The following is a 17,869-nucleotide window of genomic DNA, read 5'->3' as shown; positions in this document are numbered from 1 at the left end:
AAAGACAAATTTTGTCTGAATGTTTCCTAGAAATAAGAATTCTGTATCATTCATATTGAGAGTGAAGTATTAAGCTCTATGATTATATCTGTTTTTGTGAAAAATCTTAACTATATATACAGTAGATCGGTAACCACAGGTTGCCAATGTACTGACAATATATTTTGAGAGAACCTCTGAACCAGGGCAAAATGCCACATAGGACCTCTACTAGGAAAAAAGGTGGTAACCTCACTGATTACACTGCCCCAAAGCGGTAAGGCTAGGGTGGCCTGATATAATGGAGAACAACTTCCTTGTAATAGAAAGGGAATATCCATCCATGCATTTTCCTCATACCTGCATGAGCAGATCAGTTAACATTCCCTCTTCTACCTATCAAAAGTGTAGGATCACTTCCCTCCTTTTGTAGCTCAACATGAAAAGGCAGGCATCAGTTGCCCATGCCAAAATCTTAACTCTTATGCAGGGAATTTTTCAAAAGTGTATTGGAGGATTTAAAATCCCAATCCCCACAAATACCATTTGGGAGCTAGATCTGCAAGTCATTTGGCAAAGGGGGAGCCATGCTACACAGCATGTTTAGTTAAAAGTGATGTGTATAGGATTGCAGCCTAGGTCTGCCAAAAATAACTGAAACCAAAAAACCTCCATAGGCATAGCTCAATAGAACATTTATTAACATTTATTTATTACTCGTAACCCCCACATTTCCCTACTGATTACTCATAACCCCTACACATTTCCCTGATTGCCACATTAGGTAGAAACCTGTTTAAACACTCACATATACACACACACACACACACACACACACAGCAAACAGCAAAGATGTTTTATTTATTTCTTCTTACCTGCTTTGCTGTTTTTAAAACTCGGAGGGAATACAGGCCTGCCGCCTGTTCCCCTCTCACAGCTTCTTCAAATACATGGAAGAAGGTTTATTTCCTTGGCTTTTAAATGGAAGCTTTAAAAAAAATTAAAGGACTATAGTTGTTTGAGCCTGCTTGGTGCAATAATGGAGAGTGAATGCGGAAAGCTGATCAGTGTGCAGCTCAGGCTGGTTTCTGGCTGCACTCTCTGCTAAGGATGTATGAGAATTCCATTTTGGAGTGAAAACCCGATGGATTTTACCAGTTTGGCTCTGGTGGATTTCATCTCCCCTCCCCCCCGGCCCCCAGCATTGATTTGATCTTTAACAAGTCAATCCAGTACGTGCATTTCAGGGTTGGTTGGTTTGTTAATAGTGCAAATGTTTTGTTTTTCAGGGGGAGGGAGTCCGCTGGTTTGTGCAAATGGGGTCGAATTTTAAAATAAAAAATGTCTTGCACAAGGGCACCTGTCCCACTATGTAGCCCCATGGAGGGATATTCCCCTCTTGTAAATATCCTTGTCAGTTTCATCCTCTCCACACACACTATGTGGTTTACCCCAGCAGAGCCATATTCCATACTTGTAAAACCACACACTATGTGGTTTACCCCCACCCCACCCCACCCCACGCCACCCCACCCCTGGCATCAGGTCACTGGGGGATTTAAAGGTCTGAGTTGGAGAACATGGTAGCTGTCAGATATACAGAGCAGTGTTGGGATCTGTAATATATATAAGCAATTTGAAAGGATGAAATGGAGGGAAGAATGAAGGCGGGGGGAGGGAGTAATTACTGCTGCTTTTGGCTCCCTCCCCTTCTGATGCAGGAGCAGGGGGTCTGCGGGGCTACATAGTGGACAGGTGGACTTGCGCAAGACCCCACTTGTGCAAATTTAAAGACTCTCCCCCAAAAGAAAAAGATCCCATTTGTGCAAATTGTTGGAGCCAAAAAATTGGAACCCCCCCCCCCGCCTATGATTCCATTTGCATAAATCACCTGGCCCAAATTTCTTTCCTTTAAAAAAAAAAAAAGTATTTTTAATGTGTACAAAAAAATACAAATATTTATGAAATTGGGAAAAAACCTCCAGTCTGCCACCACTTATCAGAACTGAAACACTGTGAAATCCCATTGGGCATAAGACAATATCATTCCCAGCATCTGCATCACACATGACATTCCTATTCTCCACACAAAGACCTCAGCTGCAGCTGTGCCTGTGCAGCACTGTGCTGCTGACTGATCCACAGCTGCTTTCCAGGCACTCACGGTATTTGCTCTTCACTCATCCTTCAGCCATCCTTAAGATGCAGTTCAGCTGCATGCCAGACAGAAGGAGAAAACAATGGCACCCCGCTGGTGCTTGATGACAGCTTTCTCAGACACAGAGCTTTTCTTCATGAGGCTATTAATCCTATCTATCTATCTATCTATCTATCTATCTATCTATCTATCTATCTATCATCTATCTATCTATCTATCTATCTATCTATCTATCTATCTATCATCTATCAGATTTATTAGCTGACCATCTGGCCAGCTAGCCAGCCACTCTAGGTGGTGTACAATACAAATAACAACATGAAATACAACAAATTTACATAATTGACTGAACAAAACAACACTACTCTAAAAATAAAAACAACAACAACCCACAACCCACAACCCACCCCAAATGCCTGCTTGAACAGTCAGGTTTTCAAAGCCCGGCAGAAGCTCATCAGAGAGGGGGCATGTCGAAGATCACTAGGGAGGGAATTCCGTAGAGTGGGGGCCACCACAGAAAAGGCCCTCTCCCTTGTCCTCACCAGCCTAGCTGTCCTGGCTGATGGGACAGACAGAAGGCCTACCGAGGCTGATCTCATTGAGCGGCATCCCTGGTGTTGTTGGAAGCATTTCTTAAGATAGACTGGGCCAGAACCATATAGGGTTTTAAAGGTTAATGCCAACACCTTGAATTTGGCCCAGAAAACAACTGGTAACCAGTGCAAAATTGAGATCTGAGTACCACATGTTTCTTTCATTTCCTGCTTTTCTCCTGCCTAATTTCTAGGTGGCACTATGGTCTATTGGAATAGTGCAATTACACAAGAGGCAAAAGTATTGTCTTTCGCTTTCACAAATACTACTACATTTTCTCTGGTCTTAAAATCTCACTGAAAGTGCTGTTTAAAAACAGAAGGGATCACGATGTCATGTAAAGAACCTGTACACAACCATGAGTAGGGAATGATGAGTGTACAATAAATTCCTCATGTAAAAAAGCTCACAGGCAGGGAATGACACAAACGGTGTGTGTGTGTGTGTGTGTGTGTGTGGTGTTAATCTGCCACTTTCCCAACCTGCCTGAGCAAACTGTTTCCCTGGCCTGCCCTGTTCTTCGAGGTCTCTGTGCAATCACACAAATGTGTTCCCCACCTGTGAAGAGCCCTGTTCAGGAGACTTCAATAGCCAGGCTAGTTTTACCAGGAGCCCCACCTGCACCCTTGGATTGTACACTCAAGGGGCATTAGGGATGTCAGAGAATTCCGCCACAGATCTCAGTGAGGCCGAATGCCAGTGCATTCAGCCCCCCAAACTCTGTGGCGGAATGGCCTGCCACCCCCCTGCCCCCGCAGATCCCCCCCGGGACGAGACTTACCTGAGGCAGATGTTCCGGGCAGAGGCGGCTCCAGCGGCAGCTTCAGCAGAGGCGGCGGTGGCGGCTGGACTTCCGACCGGCTGCTGCCGCCGCCACTGCCATTTGCAGTCTTCTTCCCCCCCCATTCGTGATAGGCTACGTAAAGACTTACGTAGCCTATCATGTCTGGGTTAAAAAAAAAAAACACGTACACAAATGGCGGCAGCTACAGCCGCCGCCATTTGCGTTCCCTATTTTTGGTTGTCTTAGTCTACGTAAATATTTACATAGACTAAGATGGCGAAAGTAACGGGGAACACAAATAGCGTAGCGGACGCTATTTGCGTTCCCCTTATTTTCGCTGTCTTAGTCTACGTAAATATTTACGTAGACTAAGATGGTGAAAATAAAGGGGAATGCAAATAGCCTCTACTATGCTATTTGCGTTCCCCCTTAGTTTTGCTGTCTTAGTCTACATAAATATTTACGTAGATTAAGGCAACCAAAAATAGGGAACACAAACGCTGGCGGACGTAGCCGCCGCCATTTGCGTATGCATTTTTTCTTTTTTTAACCCAGACGTGATAGGCTACGTAAGTCTTTACATAGCCTATCACAGCTGAATACAGGAACGCAAATGGCGGCTATGGCCACTGCCATTTGCGTCCCTGCTAGCCAGCGGCCGGATGTCCGGCTGCTGGCTGAGCCGGCCGGCGGCTCCGCGGAATCCCCGCGGAACGGAGCTGGCTGGCCAGGATTCCAGGGGGAAGGCGCAGAGCGCCTCCCCCCCAGCAAAGATTCCGGGGGGAGGGATGGAACGCCTCCCCCCCAGCGGAACCCGGCAGAGCCAGGTAAGGGGGGTTTCATACATCCCTAAGGGTCATAGCTCCTGCCTTCCCACTCAGTTTTCTTCTGACTGCCACAGTGGTAGCTTCACGGGATTTTTTGATAAAATATCTTTAGAAATGCACATTTTGTAAGAAGATAATATTTAAATATGATTTTTTTGTGCAGATCCCCCCCCCCCGAGGTTATATCCAAAATCAGTCCTACTTAGAGTAGATCCATTGAAATGAATGAGACTTTGTGAAATGAACATTGGATACAACCTCTTACATTTACAGATTAATGCAGAGATGAGATGGAACAGATTTAGGAATGAAATTCAAAAATGGACTGGAAATATAGTCATCTGTTCATGCCTAATTAATGATCACATATTGAAGTGAGCATGGCACAAAGCTGGATTAGGAAACTTCATATAATCAAGTACTTATTGACAATTCCTTGTAGTTGCTTGCTTAGCAAATCTGCATTCACCAAGCTGAAACCCAAACAGTGCTAGGTAGCTCATTTATAGGTGCTCTACAAGTTTACTGATGGTGTACATGCTAACATTTAAATTTAAATGTTCATAGTGAAAGCAGTGGGACTTCTGCTTTGGTGTCTTCTGGAAGTGTTATTAGACATTTGTACATTAAAAAACAACAGGCTTTTGATGATCAAGGATTGGGAAAGATAGGATGACTATATGTCCAGTTAAATAAGCAAGAAACAAAACTGTGCAGCTCTGCTAAAGGAAGCCATGGACATAGGATACTAAAATCAAATAAGGTTTGACTTTAATTCTCAGAGATGGTTTGCATTCAGAATTCTGTTCTTGTGTTTATTCCAGTCCAGCATAGTAATAAATATGGGTTAATGCTCATAATATCTTCTTTTTTTAATTAAAGGGGTAGAGGTCCACTGAAAAATACATCGGATGTGATTAATGCAGCAAAAATGATCTCGGAGTCAGGATCGAGGATGGATGTGCTTGCAAGGCTCATTTCTAACCAGGTAGTATATTTCTAACTCCACGGCATGCTAAACAGATGGTTGTTTATTACATCTACCCCCATGCTCAGAGAAATGCTCAGAGTACCTTTATGCTTGTGGCTCCTCCTCCTCCAAGAGTCTATTTTCTGTGTCAGATGAACACCTAACATTGATCGCAGGTGGCCACCCTGATGTAGAGTAAGTGATCACACCAGGAACTCAGGGACCAGTTCATGATTTGTCAACCCACTTGAACTGTCTTGGTAAAATTGCTTAAAAAACCCCGTAACTGGCTTTGTAAAAATACCCATTCCTTTATCTTACTTTTTCCAACATTAATTGAAGTATTGAAAACTATAGGTTCGAAAGAGTTTTTAGATAAATAAAAATGGGAAAAGAAACAATGTGTCAATTTCTTGTTTCTTACAGAAACAAATATTATGTGACTTTTAATATGCAGTCCACCTAGGCTAAAAATAAATAATGGTCTATACAAGGGCAAATTAGATGTGTGTGTGTTTATTAAGCATGCATTGTGCCTATTCAGTTGGGCGGGGAGGTTGTCCGTTTTATATCAAAACAAGCACACAGGGGAAGATGCAAAACTTATCACACTGTGCTCAGCTGCTTCAAACCATTGTTTCTTAGTGCTGATACTGGATGTTATGCAGGTTGAGGGTGGGGGATGACTTAAAACACATGTGGTGAGGTGAGGCGGTTGAGGAGGCAGCTGTCACTCTTCTTTTTCCCATGCTCATTGTGATATTAAAGAACACAGACCCATACCCCTGATTTATACACCAGTGGGCAAGTACACACATGACTGGTCTGGCCCATAATCCAATGCTTTTCAGGAGTTTTGCTATTATTAATTTATGTAAGAAGTAGTCCTATGCATGTTTAGACATAAAAAGAAGGACTACAACTCACAGCATGCCCCAGCCAGATTGCACCTTCCTTCCTTCCTTCCTTCCTTCCTTCCTTCCTTCCTTCCTTCCTTCCATTTCAATACAACCCAATAGCCAAAGTTCTCTAGGCAGTTGGCAACAGTTAAAACCATAAAATACAGCAACCTCACAAAACACAGGATAAACCTTTTAAAAGTGAAAAACTACAGTATAAACCAAAACAAAGGTATAAACCAGCAGCAGTGTAAACTTCTAAAAATACAGTCACAGATTTTAAACAAGAAAAACTGAAGGAACTATTGCCTGGGAGAATAAAGGGGTTTTTACCTGGCACTGAAAAGACCACCATGTAGGTGTCAGGGCAGCCTCTCTAGGGAGGGCATCCCACAACTGGAGGTGCATCCATTGAAAAGGCCTTCTCCTTAGCAGGCCTGCCCTGTACCAGCGTAAATGTTCAGGGGAGGGGGGACAAAAAAAGTGGGTTGGACAGTTCATTTGGTTCAGGCCTATTAGGACGCAATCCTATGGGGATAGTTGGCTGCCTCTGAACTCAGAGGCAACTGCCTATCCAATGTAGGGCAGGCGAAGCACGGAGCGGATTGTTCCCTCTGTGCTCCTTTTACCCTGCATTTGTGGCTAGACAGCCAATTTTGGTTGTCTAGCTGAGTGAAGGCAGAGTGCGGGAGCCGGGAGGAAGCTGCTGGACGACACATTGGATGTGTCATGCCGGCATATCTGCCCTCCCCCGCTTTGGCTGCTCTATACTCCTCTTCCAACAATGCGGAGTGCGAGTCTGTTCCATGCTGCCTGCGAGGCAGCGCGGAAGCGGAGAAGGTTGGTTCCCAGAAAACCACATATCCTATGGCCGTCTAGCCACTGACTAGCGGCCATAGGATTGCTCCCTCCAAGACAGAATTATAAACTGCTTTTTTAATTATTTGTTTGTAAAAAGATTTAAGGGGGCAGATAAAATTTAGGGGGACAGATCCCCCTAGCCCCCTCCCCAACTACAGGCCCTCTCCTTAGTAGCCAACCACCTCGCCTTATTTGGTGGGGGCCTCTGGAGGAGGGCCTCTGAAGACAATCTTGTTTATTTTTATTTATTTATTAAATTTATTAATTGCCCATCTGGCTGGTCACCCAGCCACTCTGGGTGATGTTCAAAGTATATAATAAAACAGTTTAAAACAATAAAATTCTTCAGTAAAAACATTTGCTAAAATACCCTAACCCACCCCAAATGCCTGCCTGAACAACCACGTTTTTAATGCGCAGCGGAAGCTCATTAAAGAGGGGGCATGGCGGAGTTCCCTAGGGAGGGAGTTCCACAGAGTGTGGGCTACCACAGAGAAGGCCCTCTCCCTTGTCCCCACCAGTCTAGCTGTCCTGGTTGTTGGGACAGAGAGAAGGCCATCTGAGGCCTATCTTGTTAAGCAGCCTGTCTGGTGTTGCTGGAGGCACTCCTTAAGATAGGCTGGGCCGTAACCATATAGGGTTTTAAAGGTCAAAACCAACACCTTGAATTTGGCCCGGAAAACAACTAGTAACCAGTGCAACTCCTTCAGCACTGGAGTGATGTGATCTCACCAGCAGCTGCCTTTAATCAGGTGAGCCTCCAGGTTCTGTACCAGCTGCAGCTTCCAAACTGTCTTCAAGGGTAACCCCACATAGAGCGCATTACAGTAGTCTAAACGAGAGGAGACCAGGGTATGTACTACCGATGGGAGCAGATGGTCGGGAAGGTAGGGGCGAAGCCACCATATCAGATGGAGTTGATACAGCGCTGTCCAGCTCACAGCTGCCACCTGAGCCTCCTTGGACAGCTGGGAGTCCAAAATGACCCCCAGGCTGCGGACCTGGTCTTTCAAGGGTAGCCGTACCCCATTCAACACCAGGTCAGCAACCCCCAGCCTCTTGTTGCCCACCAAAAGTACCTCAGTTTTGTTAGGGTTCAGCTTCAGCTTATTCCTCCCCATCCAGCCAATCACCGTCTCCAGACATATGGAGAGGGATTTTACAGCCAACCTTGGTGAAGATCTGAACAAGAGGTAGAGCTGCGTGTCATCCGCATACTGATGACACTGCACCCCAAACCTCCTGATGATAGCCCCCAGCGGCTTCACATAGGTGTTAAATAGCATCGAGGAGAGGATTGAACCCTGTGGTACCCCACAAGTGAGTGGCCACAGGTCTGAAACCTCCTCTCCCAGTGCTACCCTCTGGTACCGGAGAGGAAGCACCGGAACCACCGCAATATGGTGTCTCCAATGCCCAACCCCTCCAGGTGGTCCAGGAGGATACCATGGTCAACGGTATCAAAAGCTGCTGAGAGGTCGAGGAGAACAAGGAAGGAGCATTCACCCCTATCCAGAGCCCTCCTCATATCATCCACCAAGGCAACCAAGGCTGTTTCTGTCCCATGCCCCGGCCTGAAGCCCGACTGAAATGGGTCTAGATAATCGGCTTCTTCCAAATCTTAGGATCCAGGCAGGTATGTTTTCTTTACAAATAATTACCCCACTCCACCTAGGGGAGCATATGCATGCAATAGCAGGCTTCTGCATCTGTGGCCCTACCTGGATTAGGAACTGCAAATGGGGACTACGTGTGTAGTTCTTCTCCTGTTCCAGCTGCCAGGATGGGCTCATGTCACCTCACCTGTCAGAAAGCCGACAATAGCATCAATTGGCTCCCACTCCTGCCTCCCCTTAAGCTGCTGCTGATTATCTGACCTGTGCACACGGCGCCAGCAACTGTGTGCATGTCACTGGACCGGGGCCTGGATACTGTGCTTTTATGGAGATTGAACATATATTTCTCATAGCTTTTCTCTGGTAGCTGAAACTGGGAATAACTAAATCATTTAAAGTTCTTCTTGTCACAGCCAATAAGCTCACTTCACTGGAGCACATCGGTTTGTCATTCACACTACCTCTCCGAGCATAGCTCTTTTAGCATGGCACCACCTTCCCATCTACACCTCAGCCATAATGTATGAGTTCTCAGAATCATATATTACATGCAAGTAAGAAAAACAAAGCCCTCTACCCACGCTGCCCCTCCCATGTAGCTTTTAAAGCGAGAGAGCGGCTGAAATAAGCAACCACTGTGTAATGAAGACTCATTGTTGCATCTCTTTGACCTTTTCCAGTTCATAAAGTAGAACAGTTTCAAATGAATGACTTTTACTCAGGCTGCATACAATCTCAGATCATCAAAAGGGAGAACTGTGAAACCATTTGAATTAGGCCGTGAGGGTTTTTGCCTCTGAGAAAGAGAAAACAAAAAGTGATGTGATTTAACATTAACTACATCTTACAGGTTATTCACTTTAGCAGGGGCCATTTTGAAAATATACAGGAAAAATAACATTACTTTGTAGTTCTTTAAAAGAAATATGACATGGTGCAACATGACTAGCCGAATTCATTCACGCTACAATCCGTTTTGATTGCAGGCTTAAAATCCCTCAACAACTCTTTGCCACAAACACTAAAAATAATAAGTCTGCAAAGAATGCATTTGTTGAAATGTTTCAAACATGAATCATAGTTTTCAAAAATATGTTTAGCTTGCAGAATTGCTGTTCTCCACCATTAGGGAATAAGCTTTTTCATTGCGCCTAGTGCTGTCAATAAAACCCCTGCAGAACTGAAGGGAAACTTCCTCGAGAGGCCTCAAGAGCTTTGTGGACCTAAAATGGTTTCACAAGCAGATAGGATAAAACCACATTCCCAAGAGATTGGAAAGAGCAGCAGTTAGAGATCATCTTTCATCTCCTCCCCTATATTCTAGCATTATTGAATGCTTGTGTCCAACCACACAGGTGTGCAATTCCTCTCTTATTGTGCTGTCATGCTGCCTCAAACTCAGAACTTTATGGGGGTTCAGATGACAATATCTCCCATTTGTAACTCTCCCATGTTTTCCTTCTGCTTATCTAGCTAGCTAGCTATATTTATCTCAACAACAACAAATGATGAAGGACGGAAAGATGGAATAGCTGCACAATGCCTTTTGATTGGTAGAGACAGGAGCTGTCAACCTGGAAGCATCCCTACTTGCTCACGCTTGGGCTGCTATTTTCTTCTTGGAATAGAGCTATTGCCTCTCGGTAACATTAGGTTTGGGTTTGGTTATTGCCTTTGTAGGGCTGGCCCTAGGAGTGTCTTTGGTCCCCCCACCCCGGTACTTAGTTTTCCAAAGCCACCCAGAGGATTTATGGGGCATGGTGCAGGTGTGATGCCCATCAAGAACAACATTGCTCAGAACCTTGCTCTCTCAGCCACTGTGCTACAGTTTGCTCAAGCCAAAGTTCGAAAAGCCACAATCTGAGCAGTGACAGTGCACTGTTCAACACAGCAGAAGCACCACAGGTTTTACAGTATTTTTTGTTTTGTAGCAATTCCTATCTTTTTGGTAAGCATTATTTATTTTAGAATATCTATGTTGTAATAATTAAAATAATAAATTACAGTTATAAATAAAAAGTCATCCAGCTGATTTTGTACAGTTTACAGCTTTCTTTTATTGTTACTGGTATAGTGTTTATAGTGCTTAACAGTATTTGAAGTGCTAAGTGCTCGGTACCATTTTCCCAAAGGAAAGCTGTGTTCCACTAATTTTTAACTAGCACAAGAGACATCAAAGTGGAAATGGAAAAAGAAGCATAAAGCTAACTGAAAGATCATTTTTGTAGTTACAACTAGGGGTGGACGAAAGTCACTTACCTTTTCTCGCAGCTTGTTCGCGGTGGGGGGGAGCGCTTCGCTGCTCCCCCCGCGAAGTTCAGGCCGGGGGGGGGAGGCTTCCCGCCTCGCCTGGCCGAAATTCAGGCCGGGGGGGAGGCTTCCCGCCTCGCCCGGCCGTGAACACGAAAGTTAAAAAACAAACAAAAAAAGTCCCCTGATAGGCTACGTGACGATTCACGTAGCCTATCATGGCTAGATCTGGAAAGTCAGCCGTGATAGGCTACGTGAATCGACACGTAGCCTATCACGGGTGACTTTAAAAAAAAAAAAAAGTGCGTACGCGAATGGCGGCCCCCATAGTCTACATTTACGTAGACTACAGCGACCAAATAAGGAACGGGAATGGCGGCTCCCTATGGGGGCCGCCATTATCCGTACACACTTTTTTTTTTTTTTAAAGTCACCCGTGATAGGCTACGTGACGATTCACGTAGCCTATCACGGCTGACTTTGCAAATCTAGCCGTGATAGGCTACGTGAATCGTCACGTAGCCTATCAGGGGACGTTTTTTTTTTTTCTTTCATTGCAATGGCGGGGGCGGCAGCCGGTCGAAAGACCGGCTGCCGCTCCCGCCCCGCTCGAACACCGGACGAACCGCCAGCCGGACCCGCCGCCGGGAGGGACATTCAGGGAAGGTAAGTCCCGTCCCGGGGGGGGTGCAGGGTGTGGGGGGGGTGCGGAGGATTTCTCCCCAAAACTTGTTCGGGGGGCCGAACATGTTGGCGCTCGGCCCCCCGAAGTTTCGGCGAGAAATTCTCCGCCATCCCTAGTTACAACCCAAACAACCAGTAGAACCTCGAAAGAAAGGTTCCAGACAGTTGCTTTTTGCCATCCTTGCTCACTGCAGACAATACATTAATAAAACACAGTCACTGAGTTCAGCTTGGCACCTCCCTCAGTTCAGCGCCCTGGGCAACCGCCCAGCTCACCCACCCCTAAGGGCAGCCAAAGGCCCTTTGGCCTATTTTGGCTGTGCAGATCAGGTGAAAACTCAATAGGAGATTATTTATCTAGAACATGGATCATATCTATTGCATTTGTAAATGGTGGTCAATAGTACTTTTGATAAATTGTAGATATTTTACTGTTTGATATCTTATTTTTAAAACAATTCTCAATACATTTATTTGGATTTATTTCTCAATAACAGAGGTGTGGTTTTTTTCTTCATTTGAGCTTTTAAACTCTTCCAGTCTCCATGTGAATGCATGCATCAGGTTTCCCCAACATGGCGTTCTCCAGATATGTTGGACTACAACTCCCAGCATCCTCCAGCCAGCATCCCCTGGTTGGGGAAGGCTGGCATTACACTATCAAGCTGTACATGATTTCTGGCAAGAATTATGTGGCCTCCCCAAAATCAGTTAGAATGTATGCAAATGTTATTCAGCATTAAACACTTAACACTGCCCACTTTTTGTACTCATTGTACTGCCCCAAACAGTGAGAAGTTTGGGGGTACCACTTCAGGGTTTATCCTCCTTGGGATGAGAGAGAGCACTGGCCACTTATGATGTCTTTTGCAATATCTGTCCATTTTATTTTCCTCCATACGAGCAAAGCAGAATGGAAGCAAATCACCTTCTAAAGTAGACAGTACTAATCCTGTATCAGATTTCCAAAGGGAGCAATTGCACCCCAATTCTCAGCTCTCCCAGCAATTTATGTCTGGCCAAATTCAGAACTGCCAACTGCCTTATTTTCTTACACACAGAAACTATGAAAGTAGTGGTCTCAGGCCCCGCCCTGCAAGTCGATTGCCCATGCAGAAGGAAAACCTCCAGTCATTAGCTCCCATTAAGGAAACATCAAGCAATCTTCCTTGACTATTAGCAAGTAATCGGTTAGCAAATGACAATCACCCAGCAGCCATAACAATATACCTTATGCTTACATCACTGTGCTGTAGAAGCCAGGGACTTAAAAGAAACTGTAATTAAGATAATAATTTCTTCATTAATATTCCATTTTGTTTCATATCAGCAAAACCACCACAAAAGGATACTAGAAGCTGATAAAATGATTGAGACCAAAATAACAGTTATTTGATTACGATAAGCACAGTCATGGGTGTTGTGATCGTTATCTCACTGTTTGAAATAGCTTAAATAGAGTTCCAGTGTGTCTGCCATTTGATGAAAATCCATTGAAACTAGTGCTGTGGGTTATAATTTAGGCCATTTCATTTTCATTCATCTTAAGGCTGCAATCCTATACCCACTTACCTGGGAGTAAGCCCTGTTGAAGTCAGTGGGCCTTACTTCCAAGTAGACGTGCATAGGATTGCACTGCTGTATACTCATTCTGTGCTGGATTATGGCATAATCAGTAGCATTTCCCATTTGCATTCTCAGTACAGTGGGGAAAATAATTTTACTTCCTTAGCAAAGTGATGAGATGGAACTAAAGCAAAATCCAGTTAATGAATAATTAAAGTTTTCTGTTATTTTATTGGTGTTTATGTCACCTCTCCTTAGGATTGAGGCAGTTTATAACGTTTTGAATTAATGAAGTGAATTATCCCCATCTCTTAACTGTCCTGCAAGATGGCTAATGACAATATCTTTTCAGTGGGGGCCTGAGGCTCCCCTCACCCTGTTTTAATGGCTTTGTAGCATGAACAAAGAGTTTCTTGCTGCCCTTATTGCCAAAAAGGACCAGGAAGTGGTCAAGAGAGTATTATTATGCTTTCTCTCTAAAATGGATGCATGTCGTTCTTACACTCTCTCAACTGCTTTCAGTGTATTTACTATTTACCAGCCGCAACACCATTTTCTTTTTGAGAGGTGTGCATAGGAATTATGAATGTTGAACTCTGGATTCTGGATCTGAGTCTATATCCATTGAAATCAATTATTACGCTACCATAGTTTTCAGTAAATCTGGCAAGTACAGCTCTGCCCATTACTTTTTATTGTGAAATATCAAATGGCTAATTCTGCTGTCATTTGGATGACACAGGCGCTCATTGAAATGAAACCAAAATGTGTTCCTATGGGAAAATATTATAGTTACATATAGCAGCCATTGCTATGCTGAACCAGCTGATAAGGCCATACTGTCCAATTGGCAGCATCTGTTTTTTCACAGAAATGTTCAGATTTTAGGATTGCAGCCTAGGTTTCTAATAATTTTGTTGCCAATCTTTCTACCAATGATATTAAGATCATACTGCCACTTTTTCGCCCACAGTAGTGCTTCCCACTTAATATTTCATTCAGTTTCTCTACTTCTGTCCTCAGTTCATAGGAACTATTGCACACACTGAAACGGGAGTGTGCACACAGAGAATGTGCTATTCGCAATATCCTACACAATGAGAGGAATAACAATATTGGTAATGATATCCATGATGTTCCATTCCTAATGTGAAAATGTCATATTTGCTGTTGCAGATACCAGAAGCAGGTTAAAAAAAAACACCAGTGCATCAATGAGATGCATAAGAAGATCCCTAAAGGATCAGGTTCGTAGTTTGGGGGTGCTCTTGGATCCAGAACTGTCACTTGAGGCACAGGTGAACTCAGTGGCACGGAGCACTTTTTATCAGCTTCGGCTGGTATACCAACTACGCCCTTATCTGGACAGAGATAGCCCAGCTACAGTTATCCATGCTCTGATAACTTCTCGTCTGGATTACTGCAATGCGTTATACATGGGGCTGCCTTTGAAAATGGTCCGGAAACTTCAGCTGGTCCAAAATAGGGCAGCAAGATTGTTAACAGGGACTGGCCTGCAAGCTCATATTACGCCAGTACTTTTCCAGCTGCACTGGCTGCCAGTCCATTTCCGGGCCCGATTCAAAGTGCTGGTGTTAACATTCAAAGCCCTTAACGGCTTGGGGCCAGGTTACCTGAAGGATCGCCTCCTCCCATATGTGCCTGCCCGGACCTTAAGATCATCATCAGCGGCCCTTCTCCGTGAGCCCCTGCCAAAGGAAGTGAGGCGGGTGGCTACTAGGAGGAGGGCTTTTTCTGCTGTGGCATCCTGGCTCTGGAATGAGCTCCCTAGTGAGGTTTGCCTGGCACCTACATTGTATTCCTTTTGGTGCCAGGTGAAGACCTTTTTATTTTCCCAGGCATTTTAGCATTTTAGCTTTCTAAATGTTTAGCTTTGCTGTAAGTCTCTATTTTAAACTCCTGCACTGCTGCTAGGTTTTATTGTGGTTGTATTGTTATATTGTGGTTTTAATGTTCTATATATTTTAAATTGTTTTCTTGTGTGTTGTTTAGTTTTAATTTTTGTGAACCGCCCAGAGAGCTTCGGCTATTGGGCAGTATAGAAATAAATAAATAAATACATACATACATACATACATACGCTAACGGCATTGCAACAATGATTCAGATCTGGATCGTATTCCTTAGAGAAATGTTTTTGCTGTTGAATGGGGAACATAACACACAAATAAGCCTGCTGCTGTTTATATACAGGCTGCAGTGCTATATATTTATCTAGGACTAGGTCCCAGTGAACACAGTGGGACTTACTTTTGAGTAACCATGCATAGGATTGTGCTCATACTGACAGACATTGTGCTACAATTAGATGGCCCTGTATTTTGAAAATATCAGCTATCTGAAGAGGTGTTCCAAACATGTAACACCAGGACACAGGAAGGTGGAACTATCTACACAAATCAATACAGATTTCATACAGAGGACAGGAGTCTGCTTTATATAAAGTGGGGGGGGGGAGTAAAAGATCCATCTATGTGCATGCATTCTCTTTCTCTTGGGCTCACCTCAAGTTCTTTGGATACCGGACAATTAAAATTACTAGCAAAAGGGAGCAACTTTCTTCTTCTTCTTCTTCTTTTTACTTTTTAGTGCCCAGACCTGTCATGCAAGCAGGATTTATTGGCTTATCTGGAACAGATCAAACTGTATTCCCACCAACTCAAAATCTGCAGTCAAGTTAAAGCTGAAATCCAGAATTTAGGTGGAGAGCTCATCATGTCAGCCGTAAGTGCAAATTGTCCTGAGGACATTTCATTATACCATTATCTTCTAGTTACAACCTGCTCTATGATCAGACAGGATGTCAGATCCATGAGATGAAACATTTAGTCTCTTGTAGGTGCAGCAGTTTGCACCTCGCCCCCTCCCTGGCCTGCATTTGAACTTTATAATGAATGTGAGTGTTGGATTTTTAATCTAGTTGTAAATTAAATCATATTTTTCTGTATCATTCATTTCCTTATTTCTTCATTAAAAAGGGTTGAGTCATGTTTTCATCAAGACTCTAATTTGAATTTTGGAATCATGTGGCCATCTATGGGAATATGAGGATATGTAACACTATTTTCGGCTCCAGATAATACAAAGCTGATGTGCTAATTTTCTGAACTTGCCTTTTTAGGGTGCAACCCTATAGAGTTAAACGGATGCCTCCAATCTCCCCTGAAGTTGGAGGTGACTGCCTATCCAATACAGGGTGGAAACAGCATGGAGGATTCCCTCTGGGCTGCAACTGCTCTGCAGACAGTTTGCCTTGGGTGCACATTTCCGCATGTCTACGTGTGGCTTGCGGGACGGGATGGGAAAAGGGTTGGAGACCACATAGGAAGCTGTCTAAAACTGCTTCTGTGGTCTCTTCCCATCTCTGCCCCCATGAATGCCCCACTTTCACCCAACCGTGCTCTGTGTTATGAGCATGGAGGCAGCAGCAGTGGCATGGTTCTCTCTGCATGAGCTATGAGGGTGCGGGTGGGGGATGCAGTTTCTGGTAGGGCTGTGCACTGCCTCTATCTGAAGCCCAAATAAAAAGTCAAAGCAGGATGCTTTGCGGGTGCCTCTGCGTGATACAAGGCAGAGCAGAATAGCAACGAGGTGCCCTGAAGTAAAGCAGCTTGTATATGATGAAGTCCCTCATCCAGCCCAGCGATTCATTCAGAGCAGCCCAGACTGCCTGGCACATACAGTAGGGATGGGCAGAAGGGTTACCTCTGGGTCTGGGGGGGCGTGTCCGCAGGGGGGGGGCGATCCGTCCCTCCCCCCTGGAAGCCTAGCCGGCCAGCTCCACTCTACAGTGATTCCGCGGCACCGCCGGCTGGCTCTGGAGTGCCAGCGATACGGCCACCATTGATTGCCATATCGCTGGCTGGGTGGATTGACTGTGGATGCAAATGGCATCCACTACGCCATTTGCGGCCGTAAAAGTCTTAGTTTAAGGTAAATGCAGCCATAAATGGCTTAAACTTAGCTTAAACTAAGACCTTTATGGCTGCAAATGGCGTAGTGGACACCATTTGCGTCCCTCCTTTTTCACGTGATACGCTACACAAATATTTGCGTAGCCTATTGCATGAAAAAACAGGGATGCAAATGGCGTAGTTCATTCAATCCACATTCAATCCACCCAGCCAGCGATATGGCAATGGTGGCCGTATCGCTGGCGCTCCAGAGCCAGCCAACGTGGAGGATCCGGCCAGCGAGGATTCTTCCTGGAGGCGGAGGTAAGTCTTCTAATCCTCCATGGACTCCGGGGGCCTGGATTATTTTGGATTTCGCCTCACTGGGGTCTGTGGAGGATTTCTCTCCCATCCCTAATAGGGATGTCGGAGAATTTCTCCACAAATCTCCGGGAGGCTGAATGCCAACGCATTCGGCCCCCCGAAATTGGTGGAGAAATGGTCCACCACCACCCCGCCTAAGGATGGACAAAAGTCCCTTACCTGGTCCCGCAGCTTGCTTCGCGGTGGGGGAGAGGCGCTTCGGTTGTCCCTCCGAAGTTCAGGCCGGGGGGGAGGTGCCCTGCCCTGCCCGGCTGAAATTCAGGCCGGGGGGGAGGCGCCCCATCCCTCGCCACCGAAATTCAGTCCGGGGAGGAGCGCCCCATGTCCTCGGCCGCGAAATAAAAAAAGTAAATGTAAAACACACACACACACACACACAC

The 17,869-nt window shown here is 44.9% G+C and overlaps 1 protein-coding gene across 1 annotated transcript in view; it reads left to right on the top strand.

The window, feature by feature from the left end:
• The window catches only part of CTNNA3 (catenin alpha 3), a 1,165,030-nt gene that overhangs the window by 1,110,208 nt on the left and 36,953 nt on the right, over positions 1 to 17,869 (top strand). Inside the window, exons 15-16 of the mRNA XM_084845397.1 lie at positions 5,228 to 5,333; positions 15,802 to 15,936. Of these exons, the coding sequence (XP_084701523.1) occupies positions 5,228 to 5,333; positions 15,802 to 15,936 (241 nt within the window). The remainder of the gene's footprint in view (positions 1 to 5,227; positions 5,334 to 15,801; positions 15,937 to 17,869) is intronic.

This window comes from Heloderma suspectum, chromosome 3, assembly GCF_057233095.1.
Source record: "Heloderma suspectum isolate Gila_16-S chromosome 3, 16-S_ref, whole genome shotgun sequence".
Classification (NCBI taxonomy): Eukaryota; Metazoa; Chordata; class Lepidosauria; order Squamata; family Helodermatidae; genus Heloderma; species Heloderma suspectum.
This window is presented reverse-complemented; position numbering and strand designations above follow the sequence as displayed.